Source organism: Lepus europaeus, chromosome 19, assembly GCF_033115175.1.
Source record: "Lepus europaeus isolate LE1 chromosome 19, mLepTim1.pri, whole genome shotgun sequence".
Taxonomy (NCBI): Eukaryota; Metazoa; Chordata; class Mammalia; order Lagomorpha; family Leporidae; genus Lepus; species Lepus europaeus.
Genome location: NC_084845.1, coordinates 61,955,564 through 61,981,744, shown reverse-complemented (window position 1 = coordinate 61,981,744; position 26,181 = coordinate 61,955,564). Strand labels below are relative to the sequence as shown.

Sequence of the window (26,181 nt, the reverse complement as noted above, 5' to 3'; positions counted from 1 at the left end):
AAAGTGTCACAATGAAGTCACTCATAGGACCACATGTTGAGTGAAATAAGCCAGACCCAGAAAGACGAATACCCTATGTTCTCCTTTACGTGTGAGAGTTAAATTTAAGTAAGAAAAGAAAGAAATGTCTGTGTGTTAGTATCACACAAACATAGTTTTCTAAAACTTTGCTTTATGCCTTTGTCCAATCAGTGGTTAAGAATGTTACACTACTATAGGTTTAATGATCTGTGATTACTTTAAATTTACTGTATTATGGGAGAAGTGGTCATTTTTCCATTCAATTATTGTTTATAGCCATTGTATATATTCCTACTAAACCAGAGTTTCTTGCTTTTTATTTGTTAAATTTCTTATTTGGTAGAATATTAAATTTTTATTGTAATATAAATTTAAAATGTTATCTCAACAACTAAAAAAAAAAAGACAGAAAGAAAGGGAAAAGAAAGAAGGCTGTGGAGAGAGGGGGAAGGAGGAAGGGAATATCATTATGTTCTTAGAATTGTATCTACAACTCACATTGAAGCTGTTAAAAACTCATTATAAATTAAAACAATAGAAAAAATGAATTCAAGCTTTGTATGCATGTGTACAAAATCAGCACAATAGTATGGGTTTCTAGTCCCAAAATGGAAGTGTTTTAATGTCTTCAAATAATTTTTGTTCCCTCACATTTCTAAAATGTTTCAAATATCAGTTATTCGTTACTAATGAATGCTTTTCCAAATTAACAAAAAGATAAAACAAGAACCAGTGTTGTTGCACAGCAAACAATTAAGCCAACACCCCTGCAACACCAGCATCCCATATGGGTGCTGGTTTGAATCCCAGTTTCTCTACTTCTTTATCCAGCTCCCTGCTTTCGTGCCTGGGAGAGCAGCAGAAGATGGCCCAAGAGATTGGGCCCTATCACACATATGGAAGATCAGATGGAGTTCCAAGTTCCTGGTTTTAGCATGGTCCAAACCTGACCATTGGGGCCATCTGGGGAGTTAACCAGTGTCTGAAAGATCTCTCTCTCTCTTATCTCTCTCTCTCTCTCTCTCTCTCTCTCTCTCTCTCTCTCTCTCTCTCTAACTCTGCCTTTCAAACAAATAAATCTTTGAAAAATAAAAACAAAACAAAATGTATCATAAAATATTCTTTTTATAAGAAACAAAGTATCTTAGTTTTATGAAAGATCTGTATTAATAAGAATGAAATGTGGCCAGCACCACGGCTCAATAGTCTAATCCTCCACCTGCGGCGCCGGCACACCAGGTTCTAGTCCCGGTCAGGGCACCGGATTCTGTCCCGGTCGCCCCTCTTCCAGGCCAGCTCTCTGCTGTGGCCCGGGAGTGCAGTGGAGGATGGCCCAAGTGCTTGGGCCCTGCACCCGCATGGGAGACCAGGAGAAGCACCTGGCTCCTGGCTTCGGATCAGCGCAGCACAGTGTATCAGCCGTAGTGGCCATTGGAGGGTGAACCAATGGAAGGAAGACCTTTCTCTCTGTCTCTCTCTCTTGCTTTCTAACTCTGCCTGTCAAAAAAAGAAAAAAACATATCATTATTTGAAAATACCTTTTCTACCACAAGCTGAGGTGTATTAATGACTCAGATGGTACTAAATACTCTTTAACTCTTTGCATTTTTAAAAATCAAAATCAGTTTTCAATATAATATAAATTGCTTTCTAAAAGTATATTTCTACTTATCATTTAACTGTTTATACAATCAAAAACTTATTCTAGTCTCTACCCAATAATTCGCAAGCTATAAGTTCTTTGTATATAATGGAGCATCCTCTTTGTTGATTATCTGTCATGTCATAGGCAATGCACTAAGTACCAGGACCACAAGAATAAATGAGCAATGGACTATGCTCTGACAGGGTCCTACAATAATTAAAAGTCAGTGTGAGAAACACATCTCTGTGTATTCAAAAATCTATGCATGGATTGCAATCTTTTTGCACCAAAAATAAACTTATGTTTTAAGTCCATTTTCCATGAATTTATTGAAGACTCCTCCTGTCCGTTGAACACTTTGTGAGTGCAGAGATCTATAGAAGTCTTTGTGGAGGAAGAATTTTAATCTAAATGTGAAAAGATTTAATGTGGGGACATGAAGACCAAGGAGAGTGAGTGAAGAACGGAAGCCAGACGCTCTCACTGTTTAAGAATCCTCTCCATGTTGTAAGACTCATACAATAGTGCAAGGTCCTCCTAGGTATCTTCCTGCCACATGTCAAAAAACAATAATAAACAAAACATTTAGTCCTATGTGTCATCAGTGCCTTCTGTTCTTTCTCCCTAGCACATGTGGAGATATCTGAAGATATAAAACTACAGTCAGTTCTCCTGGGGCCCTACCGCTGCATCACTGGTCTACTTCGGACCCAAACCAATAGCTCACCTGGAGCCGTGACTCTTAAACTACCTGTAGAGAACATGCTTTTCCTTCTTCCCAATTCACCATAAACTGATGTTTATGTAAAAATGTAATAAAAATAAACAGCTAGAAAAATGGAAGGAGGAAAACAAAGGCATAGAGAATACCATTCCCCTGTCTGGTTTTTATGACCATTGTGGTCAACACACACAAACTACTCTCCCAGTTGACATAAATCACTACAAAAGGATCTCTGGTTTTCTGTACTAACCTCAGCGTGGATGGTAACAGATGTTGAACACTGTCCTGGGCCAGTGCTGAACAGAGCAGTCCTGAACAGAGCAGTCCTGGACCACCACCAGCATCAGCAGCAACATCTGGAAGCTTGACAGAACTGCTCCTTTCTCCCACACCCCCTGAATCAAAATCCCTGGGGATAAGCAGCAGCATCCAGACTATCACAAGCTCTCAGGAGAGTCAATGCCTGCTGAAGTAAAGAAATTGCTGGTCTAGGAGACTTCTGATAGTACGTCGAAAATAAGGATGTTCCCATAGTCCCGGGAGACAGGAAAGTGCATGTACGTGTGCGAGCTGTCTTACTACTAACTTCCTACAAGCTTCCTACTAACTGATACACTCCATTGATTCTTTCCACCAACCCCTTTACATCTGAAATTGGTGAAAGTCAGAAATATATTTAGGAGGATTCCAGAGGTGTTCTGGAGAATTGGATAAAACCCATGTTAGGGAAACCTTTACCATTTTATGAGTTTACTTTGGGGATTTTTATAACCCAATTATTTAAAATAAGCAACCATAACTATTCATAGTAGAACTTTGCTTTTTTCTTTTCCTTTTTTGGTTTTTAATCAGGTGCATTGAAGGATAATTTGCATAGAGTAACACAGAGTCATTCTTATCTGTAGTTCTAGGAATTTTGACAAATGCATAAAGCCACAAAACCACCATCACATTCAAAATGTAGAACATTTCCTTTATCTGACAAAAGCTCCCTTGTGCCTCTTTGTAGAATTCCTCTCACCTTCAAGTCCTTGTAACAGAGATCCTTCTTCTGTTCCTATGATTTTGACTTTTCTAGAATATCTTAGAAATGGACTTATTCAAAGCACTTAGCCGTTTGAGTCTGGCTTTTTTTCAGCTGGCATGATGCGACAGGTTCATCCACACTGTTGCCTATATCGATATATCAATATGCATAATAGTATTCATTGAGTGAACCACAGTCAAAGGGGATGAACAGGCATTCACTAGTTGGTAGACACTGGGGGCTTTACAGTTTTGGGAGAGTAAAGCCAATTTAAACATTTGCATAAAGATTTTTCATTTCTCCTGAGTACAAAGCTCACAGAGGAAGTGCTGTGTTATATGGTAAGCATGCATTTAACAATATAAGCAGCTGTCTATAAATTGTTTCCCAAAGTGGTGTGCCATTTTGTGTTTGCAGCAGGAATGTCCTACAAATGTCCCTGTGTCCTCCAACCTAATCAGCCTTTGGTATAGAGAGGTTTTTGTTACTTTTTTAGATTCAGCCATTCCAACAGTTGAATAATTGGTATCTCTTTATGGTATTATTTCACATTGCCCTAATGGCTAACAGTGTCAAAGATTTTTTGATGGGCTTCTGTGAAATATGTTTTCTCTGACAAAATACATGTGCAAATCTCCTGTCCATTTGCTAATCTGATTATTATTATTATTTCACTTTGAGTTATTTATATACATTCTAGATCTTAGCATTTAAAAAACAGGTATTTTTCAAATATTTTCTCCCAGTGATTTTTCTTTTCATCTTCTTGACAGTATCATCCTAAAAGTAGAAGTTTTTAATTTTGTTGAAACCTAATTTATTTATTTTATTTTATTTTATTTTTTATTTATTTATTTATTTATTTTTTGACAGGCAGAGTGGACAGTGAGAGAGAGAGAGAGAGACAGAGAGAAAGGTCTTCCTTTGCCGTTGGTTCACCCTCCAATGGCCGCCGCGGTAGTGCACTGCGGCCGGCGCACCGCGCTGATCCGATGGCAGGAGCCAGGTGCTTATCCTGGTCTCCCATGGGGTTCAGAGCCCAAACACTTGGGCCATCCTCCACTGCACTACCTGGCCACAGCAGAGAGCTGGCCTGGAAGAGGGGCAACTGGGACAGGATCGGTGCCCCGACCGGGACTAGAACCTGGTGTGCCGGCGCCACAAGGCGGAGGATTAGCCTGTTGAGCCACGGCGCCGGCCCGAAACCTAATTTATTATTTTTTAAATGGATTGTGCTTTTAGTATTGATTCTGAGAAATTTATGCTCAATCCAAGGCCATTTTCTCCTATATTTTGTGAGATGTTTCATAGTTTGAGGTTTTACATTTAAACTCAGAATAAATCTTGTTAAATTTTGCAACTACTATGAAGCCTGAGTTTAAATTTTGCAGCTACGATGGAGCTTGAGTTGAGATTGTTTTTTTTCCCTAATGGGTTCTAATTATTCCAGCATGGTTGTTTAGAAAGGACCACCTTTCAACCATTGGATTGCCTTGGCAGCTCTGTCAAATCAATCAACCATGTATTTCTAGGCTCTCTTTTCTATTCCATTAATCTAATTGTTTGCTTTGATGCCAATATCACATGGAATACTGAGATTTTATAATGTGTCTCTTTTATTTCATTTTTAAAAGATTTATTTATTTGAAAGGCAGAGTTACAGAGAGATGGAGAAGGAGAGGCAGAAAGAGACATCTTCCATCTGCTGGTTCACTCCCCAGATGGCCACAATTGTTACAGGTGGGCCAGTCGAAAACCAGGAGCCAGGGGCTTCTTCCAGGTCTCCCATATGGGTGCAGGGGCCCAATCACTTGGGCCATCTTTCATTGCTTTCCAGGAGAATTAACATGGAACTGGATCAGAAGTGGAGAAGCTGGGACTTCAACCAGCACCCATATGGGATGCTGGAATCAAAGGTAGAGGCCTTACTTGCTACACCACAATGCTGGCCCCTACAATAAATCTTAATGTCAGGTAATATAAGTCTCAAACTTTGTTTTTATTTCTCAAATATTTTATCTGTTGCAGTTTTATTTCCTGTAAACATTTTAGAATAAGTTTTCCAACTTATATTTTAAAAAATTCTTGTTGAGGCCGGTGCCACAGCTCAATAGGCTAATCCTCTGCCTTGCGGCATCGGCACACTGGGTTCTAGACCCGGTCAGGGCGCCGAATTCTGTCCCGGTTGCCCCTCTTCCAGGCCAGCTCTCTGCTATGACCCGGGAGTGCAGTGGAGGATAGCCCAAGTGCTTGGGCCCTACACCCGCATGGGAGACCAGGAGAAGCACCTGGCTCCTGGCTTTGGATCAGCGTGGTGTGCCAGCTGCAGTGCACCACCCACGGTGGCCATTGGAGGGTGAACCAATGGCAAAGGAAGACCTTTCTCTCTGTCTCTCTCTCTCTCTCAGTGTCCACTCTGCCTGTCAAAACAAACAAACAAACAAAAAAACAAAAAAAACCTTGTTGATTAGATTAAGATGGCAAAGTAGGGAGGGAGCTTAGTGCTCTAGTCTAGGGGAAGATAGTTTAAGAAAAGTAGAGAGTGTCCATGCAGTCTTAGGGAAGAGTTAGGAAGGAAACTCCACACAAGTCAGAGGGACACTGTGGACCTACATGGAGGGTGTGGATGTACACAACTCAGGACTCCTGCAGCTGAGAGCCTCCACACCAGCTTTTGTTAGTGACGTGAGACCAGGCTGCAGCATCCCAAGCCACTGGCAATAAAACTGCAGGAAGAAGAGCCTGGAGGGACTCCAGATTGGAGCCCTGTGGGGAGTAGTGTACCTGACAAAGTAGAGGAGAAAAAAGGCAGGGGGCATGTTTCTCTCTTCCTGATCTCCCTGCAGTGGTATCCTGTGACAAACCAATAGAGAGTGGGTACCATTTTGGATATATGTAACTGCTGCACTGGCCACCAACCCAGCAACCAGCTGAGCAGAGACAGCTGAGTCTGGCAGGGAGAACTAACGTGGCCTAGGTAGTGGTAACTGTGGGAGGCTTGTTTGCTAGGACTGTGAAAACACTGAGGCTTTGAGGGAGAGTTCAGAGTTTGCTGGAACTTTGGGCAGTCATTGTGGGAGGCTCCACATGCTCAGAGCTCCCTGGTTCCCTGCTGAGGGACATTTCTGTGGATTCTGTGCTTACATCAAGGACTGAATGGATCTTTTGTGTGCTTCTTGTGGCAACACGGAAAATACTATACCCAGCAGAGCTAGCACTCAATGCACTGGGTCTCCTTTGAGGACAGAAAGTGAGATGAGTAAAGCAAACAGAGGAGAACAAACATCTTCTCTGATTTAAAAAAAAAAAAAAGGAGATTTACCACTCCCAACCTGGGTGCCACTTGGACACTACCTTCATTCTGGAGCACTGAACAGAGCTCCCTGGCCACACCCACCACATGCCTCTAGGTATTCACTGAAAAAGTAGACACTCCACTAATCCACAGAGGCATAGTCCAAATATAAAAGCCAACACAGTGAAAAAACAAAGAAGAAACTAAAGAGTATTTCCACAAATGCTGAATAATAAATGCAACAACTCAAGAACAAGAACAAGGAACACAAAATAATGCCCCTAAATAACAGAACACTTCAATATTAGAGCAGGAAGATGAATAGATTGAACAAATTCCAGACATAGAATTTAAAATATTTATTGTAGGATTACTTAGAAGTAATCAGAAGCAAATGCATGAACTAATGAAATCTGTACATGCAAGAAAGAAAATTCCTCCTACAAAATTGAGAACTAAAGAGAAATCAAAATGAAATTTTTGAAAGGAAGAATTCAATAGAACAAATAAAAAATGCAGTGGAAAGCCATAATAGCAGAATTGGTGAGGCAGAAGAAAGAATATCTGACTTAGAAGAAAATTGCAGGAAATTATACAGTCAGTTCAAATAAAAGAAAAAAATTGGAAAACTAAAAAACACTGTTGAACATCTACAGGATACTATCAAATGACCTAACATATGGGTTCTAGGAGTTCCTGAAGGCGTGGAAAGAAAGAAAAAATTAGAAGGCCTTTCTAGTGAAATAATAACAGAAAACTTTCCTAATTTGGAGAAAGCAAGGGACATCCAAGTACAGGAAACACATAGAACTCCTAATAGACATGACCAGAAAAATATCTTCATCATGACACATTATTAAAATTAGAGAATAAATCAACAAAACTGAAACCAAAAGAATAAAAATAAAAAGATCAGTAAAAGGAAGAGCTGTTTTTTTTTAAGAAAAAAAGAAACAAAATTGACATGCTATTGGCCCAGCTAACCAAAAACAGGGGAGAGAAGACCCAAATCAATAAAGTTAGAGGTAAAAAAGGAAATGTAATAGCAGACACCACAGAAATAAAAAGAATCATCAGAAATTACTTGAAACAGCTGTATGCCAACAAACTGGGAAACCTAAAAGAAACGGATAGATTCCTAGACACATACAACCTACTTAAATTGAGCCATGAAGACATAGAAACCTAAACAGACACAAAACTAAGATAGAAATTGAATCAATCACAAAGACTGTCCCAACAAAGAAAAGCCCAGAATTGGATGGCTTCACTGCTGAATTCTACCAGACATTTAAAGAATAATTAACACTAATTATTCTCAAGCAATTCAAAATAATTGAAAGGGAGGAAACCCTCCCAAATTCCTTCTATGTAGCTAGCATCACTTTAATTCCTAAACCTGAAAAAGACGCAACAGAGAAAGAGAACTACAGACCAATATCCACGATGAACATAGACGCAACAGTGCTCAACAAAATTCTAGCCAATCAAATTCAACAACACATCAGAAAGATCATTCACCCAGACCAAGTGGGATTTATCCCTGGCATACAGAAATGGTTCAACATTTGCAAATCAATCAATATGATACATCACATTATCAAAGTGAAGAACAAAAATCATATCAGTATGTAAATACCTGAGAGAAAGCATTTTATAAAATACAACACCCTTTCATGATGAAAACTCTAAGCAAATTGGGTTTAGAAGGAACATTCCTCAGCACAATCAAGCCAATTTATGACAAACCCATGGCCATTGTCCTATTTAATGGGGAAAACTTGGAAGCATTTCCATTGAAATCTGGAACCAGAGAAGGATGCCCATTCTCACCATTACTGTTCAATATAGTCCTGAAAGTTTTAGCTAGAGCCATTAGAAAAGAAAAAGAAATCAAAGGGATACAAATTGGGAAGGAGGAGGTCAAACTACCCCTAATTGCAGATGACATTATTCTATATATGGGGGATTCAAGATTCCACTAAGAGATTATTGGAATTCATAGAAGAGTTTGGTAAAGTAGCAGTATATAACATCAATGCACAAAAATCAACAGTCTTTGTATACACAGAAAAGAGCATGGCTGAGAAAGTACTTCTAAGATCAATCACATTCACAAAGGCTACAAAAATAAATCAAATACCTTGGAATAAATTTAATAAAGGATGTCAAATCTCTCTATGATGAGAATTCTAAAATATTAAAGAATATAGAAGATACAAAAAATGGAAAAAAATCCTATATTCATGGTTTGTAAGAATCGATATCATCAAAATGTCCATACTTCAAAAAATAATTTATAGATTCAATGCGACACCAATCAAAATACCAAAGACATTCTTCTCAGATATAGAAAAATGATCCTGAAATTCATATGAAACACAGAAGACTACAAATAGCTAAAGCAATCTTACACAACAAAAACAAAGCTGGAGGCATCACAACACTAGATTTTAAAATACACGACAAGGCAGTTATAATCAAGGCAGCCTGGTACTGGTTCAAAAACAGATGGATAGACCAATAGAACAGAATAGAAACACCAGAAATCAATACAAGCATCTACTACCAGCTTATATTTGACCAAGGAGCTAAAACCAATCTCTGGAGCAAGGACAGTCTCTTCAACAAACGGTGCTGGGAAAACTGGATTTCCACATGCCAGAGTATGAAGCCAGATTCCTACCTTACATTTTATACAAAAATATACTCAAGATGGATCAAAGACCTAAATCTATGACCCAATACCATCCAATTATTAGAGAACATTGGAGAAACCCTACAAGATATTGGCACAGGCAAAGAGTTCTTGGAAAAGACCCCAGAGGCACAGGCAATCAAAGCCAAAATTAACAAATGGGATTACATCAAATTGAGAAGCTTCTGCACTGCAAAAGAAACACTCAAGAAAGTGAAGAATCAACCAACAGAATGGGATAAATTATTTGAAGACTACACAATTGATGAAGGATTAATAATCAGAATATACAAAGTGATCAACAAACTCCAAAACAACAAAACAAAAAATCCAGTTAAGATATGGGCAAAGGACTTAAACAGGCATTTTTGAAAAGAAGAAATCCAAAGGGCCAACAGACATGAAAAATGCTAAGGATCACTAGCCATCAGGGAAACGGAAATCAAAACCACAATGAGTTTCACCTCACCCCAGTTAGAATGGCTTTCATACAGAAATCAACAAAAAACAAATGCTGACAAGGATGTAGGGGAAAAAGGTACCCTAAGCAACTGTTGGTGGGAATATAAACTGGTAAAGCCACTAGGGAAGAAAGTATGGAGAAACCTATGAAATCTGAATAAAGTCCTGCCATATGATCCAGCCATCCCACTTCTGGGAATTTACCCAAGGGAAATGAAACCAGCATATGAAAGAGTTATCTCGACCTCCCTGTTTACTGCAGCTCAATTCACAATAGCTAAGATATGGAATCCCAAGCGCCCATCAACTGAAGATTCGATAAACAAACTGTAGGATATGCACACCATGGAATACTACATAGCAGGTAAAAAAAAATGAAATCTGGTCATTTGCAACAAAATGGATGAATCTGTAAAACATCAAACTTTGTGAAATAAATCAGTCCCAAGGGGACAAATACCATATGTTCTCCTAACATAACAGAGCATCTAAAAGACAATCTGTAGAAGTGAAATCGACACTTTGAGAAACAATGACTTTGAACAGCCCTTGTCTTGACTGTTGAGAGACAGGCCTTTTTTTGTTTTTTTTTTTTTTATACTATTTATTGAAAGCTTTACTTAACAGAGAGTTAAACATATATATAATGTCAGTTAAAAATATATTTTAGCGAAAAATAAGAATGGGAATAAGAGAGGGAGGAGACAAAAGGTGGGACTATGGGTAGGACTTCGGGCACGTGGGAAGAATCACCATTTTCTTAAAGCTGTAATTAAGAGGTGTATGAAGTTTGTAACTGTAAAGCTGTATCACTCTGCATATATTCCTACAGACTCACATCTAAGGGTATGCCATTGGACCCCAAATCCCCTTAAGCTGGTTGGTAATAATACCATTTTAAGTGTTAAAGTGATCATATAGATAGGATTAAGTATTAAAGTGATCATATAAATAGGATTAAGTGTGTGGTGATAATGATAGAATTAAAAAGGAGTGAATGCCCCAACATGGGAAGTAGTCCACACAGCAGACTCATAGAATCACAATCACTTTAAGTAGCAATCTGACCTCAGAATCAACACTTAAGGCATTCTGGTCTGGATGAAAAGCCCACAAGAACACTTCTGGCATGGAAAGCCAAGACACTGTGGCTTCATAAGGAGCCCTATGGTTACAGAATTCCACAGGCCTGTAAAAGCAGCTGCCTGGCCCAGGTTTTTGTCTACCTTACCAGGGAGCTATTGTGGTGACCTGTGTGACTTGGACCCATCTATCCTAGCATTTATGCTTGTTGGTGTTGGTGTGCATTTTTGTTTGTTTCTTGTTCTATTTTGTTTTCTTTTTCCCATTTTATTTTAGGGTTTTTTTTCCACTTATTTATTTCTTTGCCCATTTTGTCTTTTTTTGCCACTTTTTTTTTTTTCATTTTTGGCTCCCTCCACCTTTAGTTAGGCAGCATTGCTAGATTTCATAGTGTTAGGGTAGTTATTTAGTGTTTGTTTTCTTGGAGTTTTCCTGGTTTTTGTTTTCAGTTTTGTTTAGATAGTTCTTAGTCTTTCCACTGTGTGTCGTTAGTGTAGCTAGAGTGGTACCACAGTCAGATCAGCAGGTAATCCCATTGTTGTCCATTTATTTTCTTAGGTATTGTAGTGAAGGTAGCTCAGTAGTTAGTGTCTGTGCACAGAAATCTTTGAGAGGAGATCAGAGAGAATACTTAAGGACATTATCATGGAAGGCTGTGAGGACTTCCAGGGCAAAGCCACCCTCAGCCTGAGATCCAGGTGCTGCCCCTCCTGGGCTGGGCAGCTTTGGCACTGTGTTTCTGGCATGCCAGGCATCTAGTGAGCCCCTGTCGCTGCAGGGTCACTTAGACCTCAGGGAGCTGTGGAGGGAGCCACAGGGAGATGGAGCCTGAGCCGGAGCCTAAACCCTAGCCAGAGCCTGAGCCCACCGCCACTACCCCCCTGCTTGCCTCTCCCCTCCCTGGACGGCTGCAAGAGGAGAGGAGCCCTGGTGCCAGATCAGCCCCCAAGCCCATCTCGTGGTCGCCCCTTCCAGCTCCTGCCCCAGGAGCAGCGGGGACCTGGTGGTGCCAGAGGTCCCAGCAGCAGAGCCTGAGGAGGCTGGGATCTCAGCAGCTGCCTCTGTCCTGAGCAAGGGCTGGCAAGGGCTCAGCAGGAGGATTGCCAGGTTCCTCCTGCGAGCCTGCTGCATCCTGCCGGCCCCAGTCAGCGGCCTCGGCCCCCACCATGGAAAAGTGGACCCCTGCTTGGAGCACCTAAAGAATGGGTCTGCCAGCTGAGCTGCCTGAGATTTTTCATTTATCATTTTCATTTATTCTTCTCATAAATAAAATCATAACTATATACAAAAAATTAATAAAAAATAAAACAAAAGGGGGAAAAATCTTGTTGGATTTTCATTAGGACCTGATTCAATCAACGTGTCAGTTGGGAAAATCACATCTCAGAATCAAATTTTTCAGTCTATGAATATGGTCTTCTGAGTTAACTCTTCTTTATTTCTCATTATGTTTTATAATTTTGTTATACTTACAGATATTTTATTATTAGTGCTACTGTAAAAGGTAAATTGAAAAGATAAATTTGTTAAATTTCTCAGAACAAATCAACAGCAACATCTGGTGCCCAGCGTGGCTGAGAGAGAGACAGCGTGACAGACTTGGCGAGGTCCCCCCTTGATTTTGGCAAGTAGGCCCCTCGGTGTTTTGTGTGCTGTTCGGTTCTGTGAGGTGGGTACAGAACCCCCTCCTATGCCCCTTTCCTGGTCCTTGTCCTCGGTCTAAGTGACCCCAGGTTAGGCACGCACCGCCCAGAAGCGTATGCCGCTTCTCAGCTCCTCCTTTTATTTTCAGTTCGCCTGGCGAATTCACATAAGGGACTGATCATCCCAGAATTCAGAACCAAGTCATCTTCCCTCACTCGAGAGAGGTGACGCTCCGGAGACACCGTGTGGGCATATGGCCTTGACCTAACGAATCAAGGAAGTCCCCCACTAAGCACAGGATATACGTACAATCTGTTTGTCTAAGGTAGAGAACCCCTGCATAATGCTATCAGCCGCGGAGGTGCTAGGAATTTGCTTTGTTATGGCAGCAGTGCTGTGAGTGTCTTTCCTTTGGCTAGAGTTGGCATGGCGCGCCACTCTTACATGCTCAAACATGGGAAAGATAACCCCCTCTCAGAAATCCACACAGATTTCCAAACATAATAAATCTGTGAGTGATAAGAGCCTGTCACTCCAGGCCACTGCCTCACAGGCAACAGTTGATGACTTAGGGAAAGAGCTGCGGCAGTGAAAATGAAATGACAGCAGACAGCGCAGCAATGCCTAGTCAGCCACCCCCCAAATACCCGTGGGATGAACTTAGACGACCTCGGGGCAATGACCCATGTGAGGTCATCCCATCCGCACCCAGTGAGGATCCCCACGTTTGTGGCAGTCCCCAGGAACCCCAGGCTCTCAGGGGAGCCGCTAAACCCCATCCCACCTGCATGTTTGCTGTAAATGTAGGAGCAGATGCAGAATTCAGGCCCTGGATTCCAACGCCTGTAAAAAGGCTTCTGCTAACCAAGGGTCGAGGATATGCTTGTGTCTTTCCAGAGAATGCGGGACCGCCCATTTGGGTATCAGCCAGAAACATCAAGCCTGCAACTGACAGCCAACCAGAACCAACTGAACAAGACTGAGAGTCCGCCTTGTTCGCGGACGCACCTGCCCTATCATCCTACCCTGAGGAACTGCCCATAGCCACATCCGTTACTGCTTTATACCCCACTAGCTCTGGTCAGCCACTCAAACGGCCCACAGCCTGTGTGCGGTCACGCCACTCCTGATTACCACTATTCCTCATTCCTACCCCTATCTGAGCAAGCACTCCTGTGGGCTCCTGTTTTGAGCACTGGTTAGTCAACGACAGGTAAGATCCCCTGGGGGACAACCTAAGACAGGCACAGCCGCATACGGAGACCACATGGAAACGGGGTCAACAATGGTATGGCCAAAAATCATGCCACCCATTGCTCAAAAATAAACGAAAAGGGGGAAATGTGGTGGAATGAGAAGGCCATGCCAAGATGGCCGCTGGCAAGCAAGGGTCAGTTACTCAGGAATGGCTCTGAAACCTACCTGGCAACAGAGCCTGCCTGGCAACAGACTGTGATTGGTTAAGGCATAAACCGCCCCCTCACTGGATAGGCTGCCTTGGCTATTTAAGCTACTGTACGAACTGAAATAAACGAGTCTGCGAGCTGCTCACCTCTGGCCCACTTTCACCCGACTCCCAGGGTCTGTGTGGTGACTCTGTGCTTCTTGCCCCCACCACGCTCCTCCTCTTAGAACGAATCCACGGTGACATCAAGTTTTTATCATTAATATACAGAAGTATTATTTACTTTTAAATAGTTATCTTATGTCCTATAACTTTTTTTGTCATTTGATATGTCATTTGATCTCTATTCATGTTTCTGAACAGAAACATTTTGTTCCCTTGTGACCTCTGTGAATTTAATTGACTTCTTATGTGTGCCAGGACTACCAATGTTATGTGCACCAGGAGTTCTAAGAGCAGACATTCTTGCCTTGAACCTGATCGCAGAGAAAAAGCATTAATCTTTGACTACTCTTCATCACATTAGCGATCAGATTTTCATGGATGCCCTTTAAAACACTGAGGAAGATTTCTTCTTAATTTGCCTAGTTTTTATTATGCATAAGATTTTAGTCCTATTGCCTACTTTTCACATACCTATTCAAAAGATTTATTTCCATTTCACAAATAACTTAATTATGGGTAATGAGATATACTAAGTTTTGTGTATGCACTAGAACTTTGAAAGACAACTTTACCATTCATATCTTTTAGATTTTTGATAAAACATCTATGTTATCTACAACTTCTGACATCACCAAAAATAGCAGCAGTAACACAGAATTCAGATCCATCTATGTTAAAAACAAAATGGAAATAAGGATTTGGAGAAAGACAATATCAATTAATTATAGATAAGCTCACCAGGTCTCATATTAGTTTTTTACTGGTCCTGCTGTTTTTCCAAAGCCTCTCTCATCTCCCCCTGAAAAATATGGCTAGAGAGAAATTTTCCAACATTTCTAGTTTGTGTGATAACATTTAAAAATATTTTTGTTCTCATCTTTGCATTTTTCTGTCCAAAAAATGTCTCAATCTCTTGTCTCCATGGATAGCATCAACAGTTTTATTCAAAAAACATGACCATTTTTAACCTTCCTACTAACTTGTATTGAATTTACCTCTTTAATGGATCCCTTTCTCTAAGTCCTGCACCAACCGTTGCCCAGTCCAAGCATTCTTCATTTTTCTTTGTCTTATTACAAAGGTCACCCTATTGGTCTTTAGGTTTGTAATTGATCTTCAGGCTCTCAGTTGAAGCATGAGAGTTATTTCTCAGCCTTAAACTATTGAATACTCAGTCTTGATGTTGCAGGATGTTGTCTACATACCTTTGCTCTGCTTCTAATGTCCACTGTGCATGAACCTGTTCCCATATGCCCTGAATCTTGAGAGTAATACCAGTCGGGGGAAACAATGAAAGTGTGTCAAGGATACAGATTGCCCAGCTTAGAGGGTACACATTTCCCATTCATAGAAAGGGAGCATTCGTTGTTCCAAAGCCATTGATGTTCTGACCGAAATAAAAAGAGCCCTCCATGCAGAAAAGAGCCCTTATGGCCTCTTGTGTAGAGGAACCCAACTTAACAAGTAGATGCAGGAGACAAGAAGGCAACTTCTCCATTACTGTTCAGTTAGGAAGTCAGAGGTTAATTAGCAGCTCCCTAAATAATGGATAGTCTTTGAAAATTCTTTCTTTTTTTTTTTTTTTTTTTGACAGGCAGAGTGGATAGTGAGAGAGAGAGACAGAGAGAAAGGTCCTCCTTTTTGCCGTTGGTTCACCCTCCAATGGCCACCGCGGCCGGCGCATCGTGCTGATCCGAAGCCAGGAGCCAGGTGCTTCTCCTGGTCTCCCATGCAGGTGCAGGGCCCAAGGACTAGGGCCATCCTCCACTGCACTCCCAGGCCATAGCAGAGAGCTGGCCTGGAAGAGGGGCAACTGGGACAGAATCCGGCGCCCTAACCGAGACTAGAACCTGGTGTGCCGGCGCTGCAAGGTGGAGGATTAGCCTGTTAAGCCACGGCACCAGCCTGAAAATTTTTACTGCCAGTGTTGCCTTCCTCTAAATGCCCATCAACAGAAGAGGTCAATGGTCCAGGTTCCCAAGGGCAGCACCACTGACACAGTGGGTCAGTTTCTCCTTCACGGTAGAAGGCTATCTCAGACACTGCGGGAGATGCAGCAGCGGCCATGGCTTCTCCCCTGGGAGGCAAGGAGCAGCCTACTCTCCACAACTGTGAAAACCCAAAGCATCTCCACACCTCGTCTCCAGGCCACATGTGGGGAGCGGCCATGACCGCTTGGCGGAGAATCACTGGTCCAAGTGAAATGACAGTGTGCTTAATGTGAGGGCGGGAAGTCTTGGAGAGAAACCCATAAGGAAAAGAGTTGGTAGTGACTCCAGTCAAAGAAATGAATTCCCAAGAACTGTGAGAAATTGAGGACAAGGGAAGGTAGCCTGGGTCTCTGCAGGGTTAAATTCAGAACAGGCACTACAAGGTGCGTGAGATGCACTGAGCTTCTCCAGAGCCATGAAAATCCATCACACCCCAATGGATGCATCTTAACTTTACAACCTCTTCTCTGCACTTACTTGTCCTCTCCATGAAGCATTCTATGTCATCTTCATGCAGTTATGGAAGCTTACGGGCAGAAGAGGGAGTAGAGAAGATACACATCGGAGATGCTGACTATTAATGGGAGACAGTTTTTTTACAAAGTGTATGATTTTTTTATAGGCAGTACCGTCTTTGCTTTTTAACCAAGCAATTTCTGCTATGTATCTTTCTAAATCCACTGAATTACCAGACTTCTCTTTCTTCTGTGGAGACTGTAGAATAAAATTTTATTTCAGGGGATGCTTTTAACGTAAACAAATATTTCTTCTATTTCCATTTCCACGTTAACTTCTAGCAATATGAAAAGTGTGCATAATGAATACAGCTGCAGCTAACAGAACTAATTTCAGAAAGGTTAGCAATCTATGAACGCATACACATGCTCATTTCACTTCTCAATGAAAGCACACACTCACAGCATATCTATATATTTATATACCTGTGTATATTGTGGAATTATATCTGAATTTTAAAAGTCTAGTTTAGAGTGTTAATATACTTAACATACAATGCAGTAAGTCCCATTAGTATAAAACACAAATAAACATCCATACAAACTGAAAAAAAATGAGATTACAAGTTGAAGTATGCTTGGTTCAATCAACATTGGATGTCATTGAAGCTCTAATTTCACCCCAGTTCTAACAGTAGGAGATGCATGTGAATTCTTAATGATTTTTTGTAGTATTCAGGCTTTGCTATGTGAATGACGACGGAAACCAAGGCATCCTGGAATGTATTTAATGTATCAAACTGAGATACCCAGTGGTTTCCTTCTCTCAGAATCTTAACAGGTTTGCCATCATGGGATCTATCCCAGGCTTTGCACTTCATGCAAACACTCGTTTGTTGACTGACAAAGAATAGTTTAGACCTTACCTATGAGTTTTCACAATAGGACTCTGATCAGTTATGCCTGATGGGAACTTGATACTGAACACCCTGAATACCCTGAGATGCACAGCCACACCACAGCACACTCTCACCACTTCCTGTCCGGTGACACGGTTCCCCAGGGATATGTCCACAGAACAGTGACCACTTCCTGTCTATGGACTCGACTTCCTGAGGTGAGAAGAGCACACTGAGACCACTTACTGTCTCCCCGGCAGAGCAGAGGTCCCAGCTTGTAAGCAGCTTCTGAATGTGGCCGGTTTGTGTCTGTGATCACAATCCTAGTGACGGGCAGGTGTTCTTTGTAAGAAAGGAATCCGGTGTCATTGGTCCTAAAAAACGGAAACAACAACAAAAGTCTAAACATCACTCCAACCAACAATCATAAAACAAATAATAACCATCGTGGCATTTCAAAACCAGGATATCGGAACGAAGTTGGTAGACGTGAAAGGGTAGAGTTCTAATTGCTCATCTGGGCAAATGAAAAGATAGAGACATTTTCTTGTCTCTTGTAGATGCTAAAGTCTAGAAGATGAGTCATAGTTCATGTTAAAATTAGAATATAGTTGAGGATTTTTAAATTCAGTCAACCATTTCCTTCCTTTTGACTGCAATGCTTAATCCATCAACATTTAGCAAAATGACTGATACTGCATTTTTAGCTCCATCATTTTGCTTTTTTTTTTCTTATTATATTATTCCCCATTTGATTTTTCATATTTTGCTCCTCTTACACTGTCTCCTCTTGGCTTACTCCATTGTTTAAATTCAATTTTATTTTATCTACTCACTGTTTAGAAATATATCTTTTTAACTTTTTAAATGTTAATAGATATATAAAAATGTACATATTTATGGGGTACTACATGATGTTTCATTACATGTATGCTTTGGTCCAATCAGGGTGAATATAGTTGCCTCTTCAAATGGTTAATATTTCTTTAATGTACTGTGCACCATATTTTAATGGTTGGCCTGTGTGTTAAAAATGCATGCTTAGTTTATCACAGTGTACTTATTTTTTATGTTGTATAACAATATTAAATGTCAGTAGCTGCTATAGGATAACTCATTTAATATCCCATGCACACACACTCACATACTTGTTCTTCATGCTACTGTTGTAATATATTTTAAATTCATTGGCTATAAATGTCACAATACAATTAAGCAGTAAATGTGACAATTTTAAATTAAGAGAACATAAAAACTGGCTTTTATATTTACCAGCAACTTTACAATATGCAGTGCTCTTGAATTCTTTCTTGAAGATCTGAGTTTTTATCTGGTGCTGTGATTCTCTGCCCGGAAGAATTCCCATTAGAATTTTTCATTTCTCTTCTAAAATTAATATTTGGTTCTTTAATTCAGCTCTTATTTATGCTTAAAGTACTCTGTTCATTCATTGTGATTATTTTTACCTTGAAATCTTCAAAAGTATTTATGATAGTTTCTTCAAAGTATTGGTCTGCTAATTCAAACATCAATGCCCCAGAGTCTGTAATAACTGCTTTTTCTTATTTTAGTTGGAGTTCATTTATTTGGACATATGCTTTCATATTTTTATTCTGACATAATAGTATTTTAATATATTTGTTAATTGATCTTAGTCATAGTAAACTTATTTTAAGTGCCCTACTAATTTCTAACATTTTCCTTATCTTTTGAATTTTAATTTGTAACAGGAAATATTTGTACATTCTTATAGGAGACAATGCAACATTTCAACACAATCACAGAGTGAAAAACGACCAAACTGGACAACTAGCGTTCCCATTTCCTTACCCTTCCTAGGTGTTTGGAGCCTATCAGCTCCTCTCTTCCAGTTCTGCATGTAGAATACAATACATGACTGTGGACTGTAGTTCCCCCAGCACAACACTGTGCTGCAGAAGAGTGTATTTTATTATTTTTATCTGACCATTTCCTATTATAAATCCTCTCTTTATCCGTTATCTCCCTACCCTTCTCAGTCTCTAGTAATCACTATTTTAAGTTCAAGTAGCATTTTTTTGTTACTTCCACATATAAGAGAGGATATGTGGCCATAGAGACTTCTAGTTCCATATATTTTGCTTAAAATATCAGGATTTCATTCTTTCTTACAGCAGCTACTCCAGTGTACTGTACATTTAAACTACATTTCCTTTAACCACTCACATAGCAATGAACACTTAGGTTAATTCCTAATGTTGGCTACTGTGAATAGTGCTTCAGTGAACGCGGGAGTGCAGGCATCTCTTTCATAAGCCAATTTCATTTCCTTCAGTTACATACTGAGAAGAGGAGTGTCTGTGTCATGTGGCATATGCTCTAACTATTTTCAGATTTTGAGGAACCTCCACTCTGGTCTCCACAATGTCTGTCCTAATTTGCATTTCTATTACCATTTTCTCTACAGTTTAAAATACAGTATTACCATGTAGGCATTTTTGTGAGATTAGTAAGAAAAAAAAATGGTGCCTACCAAAGGGAATAGAAATTGTAAAATTAGAGCAAGAGAGACAATATTCTTTATACCCAGAATATCACACTAAAATTTCAATCATGACTCCATACTGACTCCAATAGACATTTTATCTTACAGTATTCAAAGTTTATATATGTATATATACATAAAATATAAAACAAACATATGACATCATCTTGATGTCTTTTCAAGTAAATACATGAGATATCACAATGAGAAATGAACTCCTTTAACAGCAGACTGATCACTGGAGTTAATGTACGTTTTATAACCAAACCAATCATATTTATAGTCAGATTAATATTAATACTTTTAAAAGATAATTCTGCAAAAGTCCAGATGCTTAGCAATGTGAGATAAACATATGACATGCTAAAATGTGAATATGAATCTTTAAAACTATTTTCACCTTACAAATAATAAGAGTAGCAAATATGCCAACTCTAGCCCCAAATACAGTATCACAAGATGTTTACAGATGAAACATACGCATAAAACTTCTCTGCATAAAAGAATATTTTAAGTCCAATTTTTAAATTTCTGAAGTGTTGCTGATATTCACTTTTAAAAAAATGATCCTTTAAAAAATAAGAGTAACTTGTTAAGATAATTGTGAGAACTTCTAAGCTGCTATGTTTAAAGTTTCTATAGGCAGATTATTTAGGAAATGTGTTTTGTTGATTACATTTTGAAAATAATAGAATGGCTAACTATATATAATTTTAAAGTTAATGATAACTGACATCCCATGTAATTGACTCCACTATTTAATTATACTAGAAAAATAAAATTTACATAACTTTTGGTCCATTATAAGGAAACATAATTTTAAAAGACACTGATCATAATGCTTTAGATTGATTATGCTACATTTTATCAAAATACGCATTTATCTAGTTTGTTCTCTGTACTAACTTGTTCAGCATCTGCCTTTATATACACTTTGCTTCCTTAATTTAAGAAATCACATGAGAATCACCATTCGTTGCGGTCAGCGTCACAATTGCAGTGATACTGAGAATCGATGCAGGTTCCCTCTAAACCACAGGTGCATTTGTGAACATCAGGCGCAGAACCTCCCCAGTACGTGTGTGTTTCATTGGTTCTACCGACCCACCAGCTCAGAGGGACTCCACCTGAAAGACAAGGGTGAGAAATGTGACACCTGCCAGATACTTCTCTGCCTTGCACTCCAGGACAATTTCTTTTCTACCTAAAGCACTAAAAAGAATAAAAGAAGAAAGGAGAGCAAGTTTGATTTGATATAACGATATGCTAAACTAGAACTGATGACATTTCTTTAAGAAATCTTTTTCTAAAGAAATTATTATTTCAGCTTATGTGATTGACATATTTTTCTTAAAGTAGAAAAGAAATTTGCACCTACTATTTAATTTAAGCATGATAGTAAAAGAAGGCATTGTAGTAGTTCATATAGACAATGTCTCGGAAATAATTTTGAAAACAAGTCGGCATCAAAATATACACCTCATTAATTAGCACAACAAAGCAAAATTGATTTGGAATCCTAAAATGCTCATTAAAACATTATGAAACACTATGTAATGTCAGTGCTTTATTTTAATGTATTTATTAGCTACAAATATACTAGCTGATATTAGACATTTAGCATGATATGGCATTCCCTTGTCATAGTTTAAGATTTATTTGGAAGTATGAATTTTCTCTTCCATTTAATATATTGGCCATTTATTTGGAGAATACAGAAATAACACTGAAAAATCTTTATGCCTGGAGCAAATATTTCATTCAAGGAAAAATAAACTTTGCTTTAGCCAAATGCATGTCTTTCCAAAGTAAATGTTCAGCAACCAGCTACTTCACAGAGTGCGACTAAGCAGGATGCCAAGAAACTGGAGCAAAGAACAGGCATGATGCTTAGGCAAAGCTTTTAGAGAGGGAGATAAGGCACCCAGATGATCTGTCTTGGGGGTGAGGACACAGAACAGAGAGAAAATCATAGTCCTTGAAGGATCAAGGCTTGAAAACAATGCAAGTGACACCAAATCATTCAGCTCCTCAAAGGTACTTGGTCATTTTTCAAATCTTTAAGTTGTCACCATCAGCCCCACTGAGAATCTAGAATTTTCACTAATTTTCCCTTCTTTCCAAATGTCACTTCTCATTTTAACTTAGTATTATGTAGCCCTTCTGCTGATGCTAATAACCTCCCTCCCAACATTGCTACACAAGACAGTGCAACCATGTCAAAAAGAAAGTGTTAGTAAAATGGTGCCATTTTATCTGTGACTCCATCTATGCCCTGGATGCCATCTTAGGCTCTGGCCCCCGTCGCCATCTTGTAGAGTAGGCTTCGGTCCTAAGCCCCATAGCCAAATCACAGGTGTCAGCTCCACCCCTACTCTAATGGGATTCAGGACTCCTAGTTCCCTGCCCGCCCCCTGGCAAAGACACAATAGGACCTGCTTCTCATACACCCTCTTGCTTCTACACCCCTTCCCTCTAACCTGTCAGACTTCCTCTGTCAAATAAACTCTTTCCCTTACTGCAGTGTTTGGTGTGTTTTGTGGTGGCCTTACAGAAAGAGAAAAATGCCATTGGAAGTATGTTTGTGCATAAAGATATTAATGGCAAGGATCTTCATTCTCTTTCCTACTTATATAACTAACATCACTTGAAGATGAAACCTGCTTGAAACATTTAATAGATATATTTCGATACATTCCTTTAAACATTATGTATTCAGAGATAAAAGGGGAAATAAATTAGTCCTAGGTACTGAACCATATTTTCAAATCTAAGTTTCCTATCTTCTTTTGAAAATAGAAATCATTGGATGTTTTAAAGACGCCAAACACCTTGGGTTCACCCAAGACTTTGTGAAGCATACTGAAGAGTTTGAACAGAAGCTGGGCATTTAGCCTAGTAGCCAAGGTGCCCACATGCCGTACTGGAGAACTGGGATTCCATACTTGGCTCTGGCTCTGGACTCCAGCTTCTTGACAATGAAGACCCTGTCAGGCAGCAGTGACGACTCAAGCGACTGGGTTTCTGCCGACCACCCGGGAGACCTACGCTGCATTCCTCACTCCGGGCTCCAGCACAACACCCAGCTAGAGAAGGCATTTGGAAAACCAGTGAACAGAAGCTCTTTCTTTCTTTGTCGGACTGTACCTCTATTTCTTTCAAATAAATAATTAAAATTTAAAACTAAACACTGCGACCTCTCCAGGACGTTCTGAAGCCCTCTCAGCTGCATGGGATCGTGCAGTGTTGGCTTATGTCTGGCTGATTTCACAGTACCCGGTCCTCCGCTGTCTCCGGCAGACAGCTGCACCCTCGTGTTCATGGCAGCCGATAAACAGAACTAACCTGCGTACACTGACGGATGAGTGGATGAAGAAAACAGGTATGTATACACAATGGAATATCATTTTTATCATTTAAAAAGCAGGAAATCCTATTTGTGACCGTATCAATAAGCAGAAGACATTAAGCAGAGTGAAAGAAGCCAGACCCCAAAGACCAATATCACACATCCCTTTTTATAAACAACTCAGTTCATTCACTTTGCTCCACAGCATTCATTTAGCCTCCTGTAACTATCATTCTTATTCTTCCTGGAAGGCACTTCTAGATTTGCTGATCTTTTATTGTTTTGTTTTTCACACTCCAAGACGAATGGAACAACAATGAGCATTGGTTCCGTGGTAAACTGGGTATGTTAACTAGAAACCACTGTACCATGGACAGCCCCAAGTGAGAGGGGCTCAGTGCGTGTACTTTGTGTGTATGACATCACCCAACATCATGGCACCCCCGTGAGGCTGACATTATTGGCCGCATTTCAGAGAAGAAACAATAAGAAATGAGATCCGGTGTCCATCCATTTCATGAATCAAAGATTGAGCTATAGAAGTCGCTGAGACTTGGAATTTGAACTTTGCCTTCTCCCCATTGTAAACCCTATGTTCTTTATACTGCAAGTGTCTGGTCCTTGTTCGAAGATGTGATTGGGGTACCAGGAGGACACAAGATGGGAACAGAGAGGTCCAAGACCAAAAGAGAGCATTCTGAAAAGAAAGACGGGAAAGAGGAGAATGAAAAGGAAGAGGAGGAAGAAGGCAAGGTGCTGGGGGTGGGGAACCTCAGGCACAGGGAGAAAACAATGGGGCTGTGTTTAGTGGGTGGAGAGTAAACAGGAGAAGGAGTTTAATTGAAAATGAGCGCTGCAAACAACATACCAAGGTTCAACATTTCTGTGCATGACCCATGTGACATAACATTCACAGGTGAGACATTCCTTTTTAAATTCTTGTCCCCCTCTCTGGAGCTCCACCCTGCGAGGACAACAAACAGGAGTGAACACTGATACAGTGGCTTTCTTGTGCAGATGGCTCCAAGTCCTGGCTGATGTCTAAAGGAACACACATCGCAACGCTGCTCCTCGAAGCCAGCGTGTTGGGAGTACGTGGGAGCTGCAGAAGCCAGGTGGGCTCAGAATCTCTGGTTCCAGAGCCCAGGCAGAAGAGTCGGTACGGACAGACAAGAAACACAAAGGCACACACGACGAGCCTAAGTGTCACCATGGAGACAGCGTTTCTTACAGGGGAATTTTCTTCATAGAGATTAATAAGTTGGATCACCTAATGGATGGTTATGACATATAAAGAGATGGCAAACCAGGGTGGAAAAGAGCATACAGTGACCGCAAAAATTAGGTCCTGAAAGCTTATTCTAAGGCAAAAGTGGTGGGAATGGAAAGAGTCTGGCATAATTCGATGCTCTAAAGGGAAAAAAACATAAAACCAAAAGCAGACTCTAGGAGCAGACTGGTTACTAACAGTACAAGAGCAGGAACAGTTAAGATGATTTTCTGATTTCTACTTGAGCAACGGACTTACCTGGGTTACTAGCAGCCTTTTTAATTTTCAGCTCTACCCAGAGGCTAACTGTCAACCATTCATGCAAATAGAATCCCTTTCAGAAAACACAGTCCTATTTTTATTAGCTCTTTTCTATGATGAAAATAAGCCGTATGTGTCACCTGCCCTTTACAGGGATACATACCGAGCATTCTGCACCTATCAGAATGAAGCCCTCGCCGTAGACGTACCCGAGGAAGGTCAGGAGGGGACTCTGAAGCAATCAAGGCTTTGAGCCAAGCTCTCTCGGTGCAAATTGACCTTGCTCTTTTCTTTAGGCAAAAGCATCCCTGTGATTTCCCGACTGTGGCACCTTTGCTAAGGACACGGGCACTTAGCCGCTGTGTTCCATCACCTTGGCGAAATTAAACCTCCAGGAGCTGCCGGAGCAGGAAGCTGGGGACACATGCACCCTGGTGGACGCCTCCCTCACTCACCTTGCTTGTTGGAGAGCCGGGACTTCCTGCAGTAGTAAGTAACCTCCTGCTCGCAGTGCTCCGCACGGCTAATGGTGGCCTGGAGTTGCTCCATGCTGGCCACGTACCCGAAAAACCCAGCATGTGGGTTCTCTGGATGAGCGTTTCTGACTCTCGTTAAGTCAGAACCATTGTGCTGGATGACGGTCCAGGCAGTTTCTTGTATGCAGAAATGGGGGAAGAAAGAGAGGAGACCATCACTAGTCTGCAAAAGTTAAAATAAATAAAGAAAATCAAAATCACCTCTCATCGGAGTCAAATTCTTCTAGTCATCAAACCTCTCTGAGAGATAGAATCAACACAAATGGAGTCTTAAAAATTTAAACTTCAGTAAACTGATTCTTTTCCCAGAAAAGTATACTATTACCATGCACTGCAGAGATTTTATTTTCTCTTTTCATAGAATTTAGTAAGAGTATTTATGATGAAAAATATTAGCATAACTGGTTGTTAAATTTTGGGAATAGATTACATTTCACTGACTCTGATATCCTATCTTTTAAAGATGCATAATAATTTTATTTTCCTTCCTTTCGGAAAAAAAATGCTATTACAATTCTAAAACACTATTGATTGTTGAGGTACTGAGAGTTCACTGAAGTTACAACATATAAAAAAGTACATATTATAAATAGTGACATATTTTATGTTATATAATGTAAGCAGATTTTTTATTTTTTATTTTTTAAAAAATTATTATTTTTTATTTGAAAGTTGCAGTTATATAGAGAGAGGAAGAGACAGAGAAAAAGGGATCTTCTATTTCCTG

The 26,181-nt window shown here is 40.1% G+C and overlaps 1 protein-coding gene across 6 annotated transcripts in view; it reads right to left on the bottom strand.

The window, feature by feature from the left end:
- Window positions 1-26,181, bottom strand: part of CNTNAP4 (contactin associated protein family member 4) — a 291,034-nt gene that overhangs the window by 46,965 nt on the left and 217,888 nt on the right. For all 6 annotated transcript variants that reach the window (XM_062176397.1, XM_062176399.1, XM_062176403.1 and 3 more), the window contains 3 exons: window positions 25,374-25,571; window positions 21,009-21,165; window positions 17,761-17,888 (listed from right to left, as the gene is read on the bottom strand). In XM_062176397.1, the coding sequence (XP_062032381.1) occupies window positions 17,761-17,888; window positions 21,009-21,165; window positions 25,374-25,571 (483 nt within the window). The remainder of the gene's footprint in view (window positions 1-17,760; window positions 17,889-21,008; window positions 21,166-25,373; window positions 25,572-26,181) is intronic.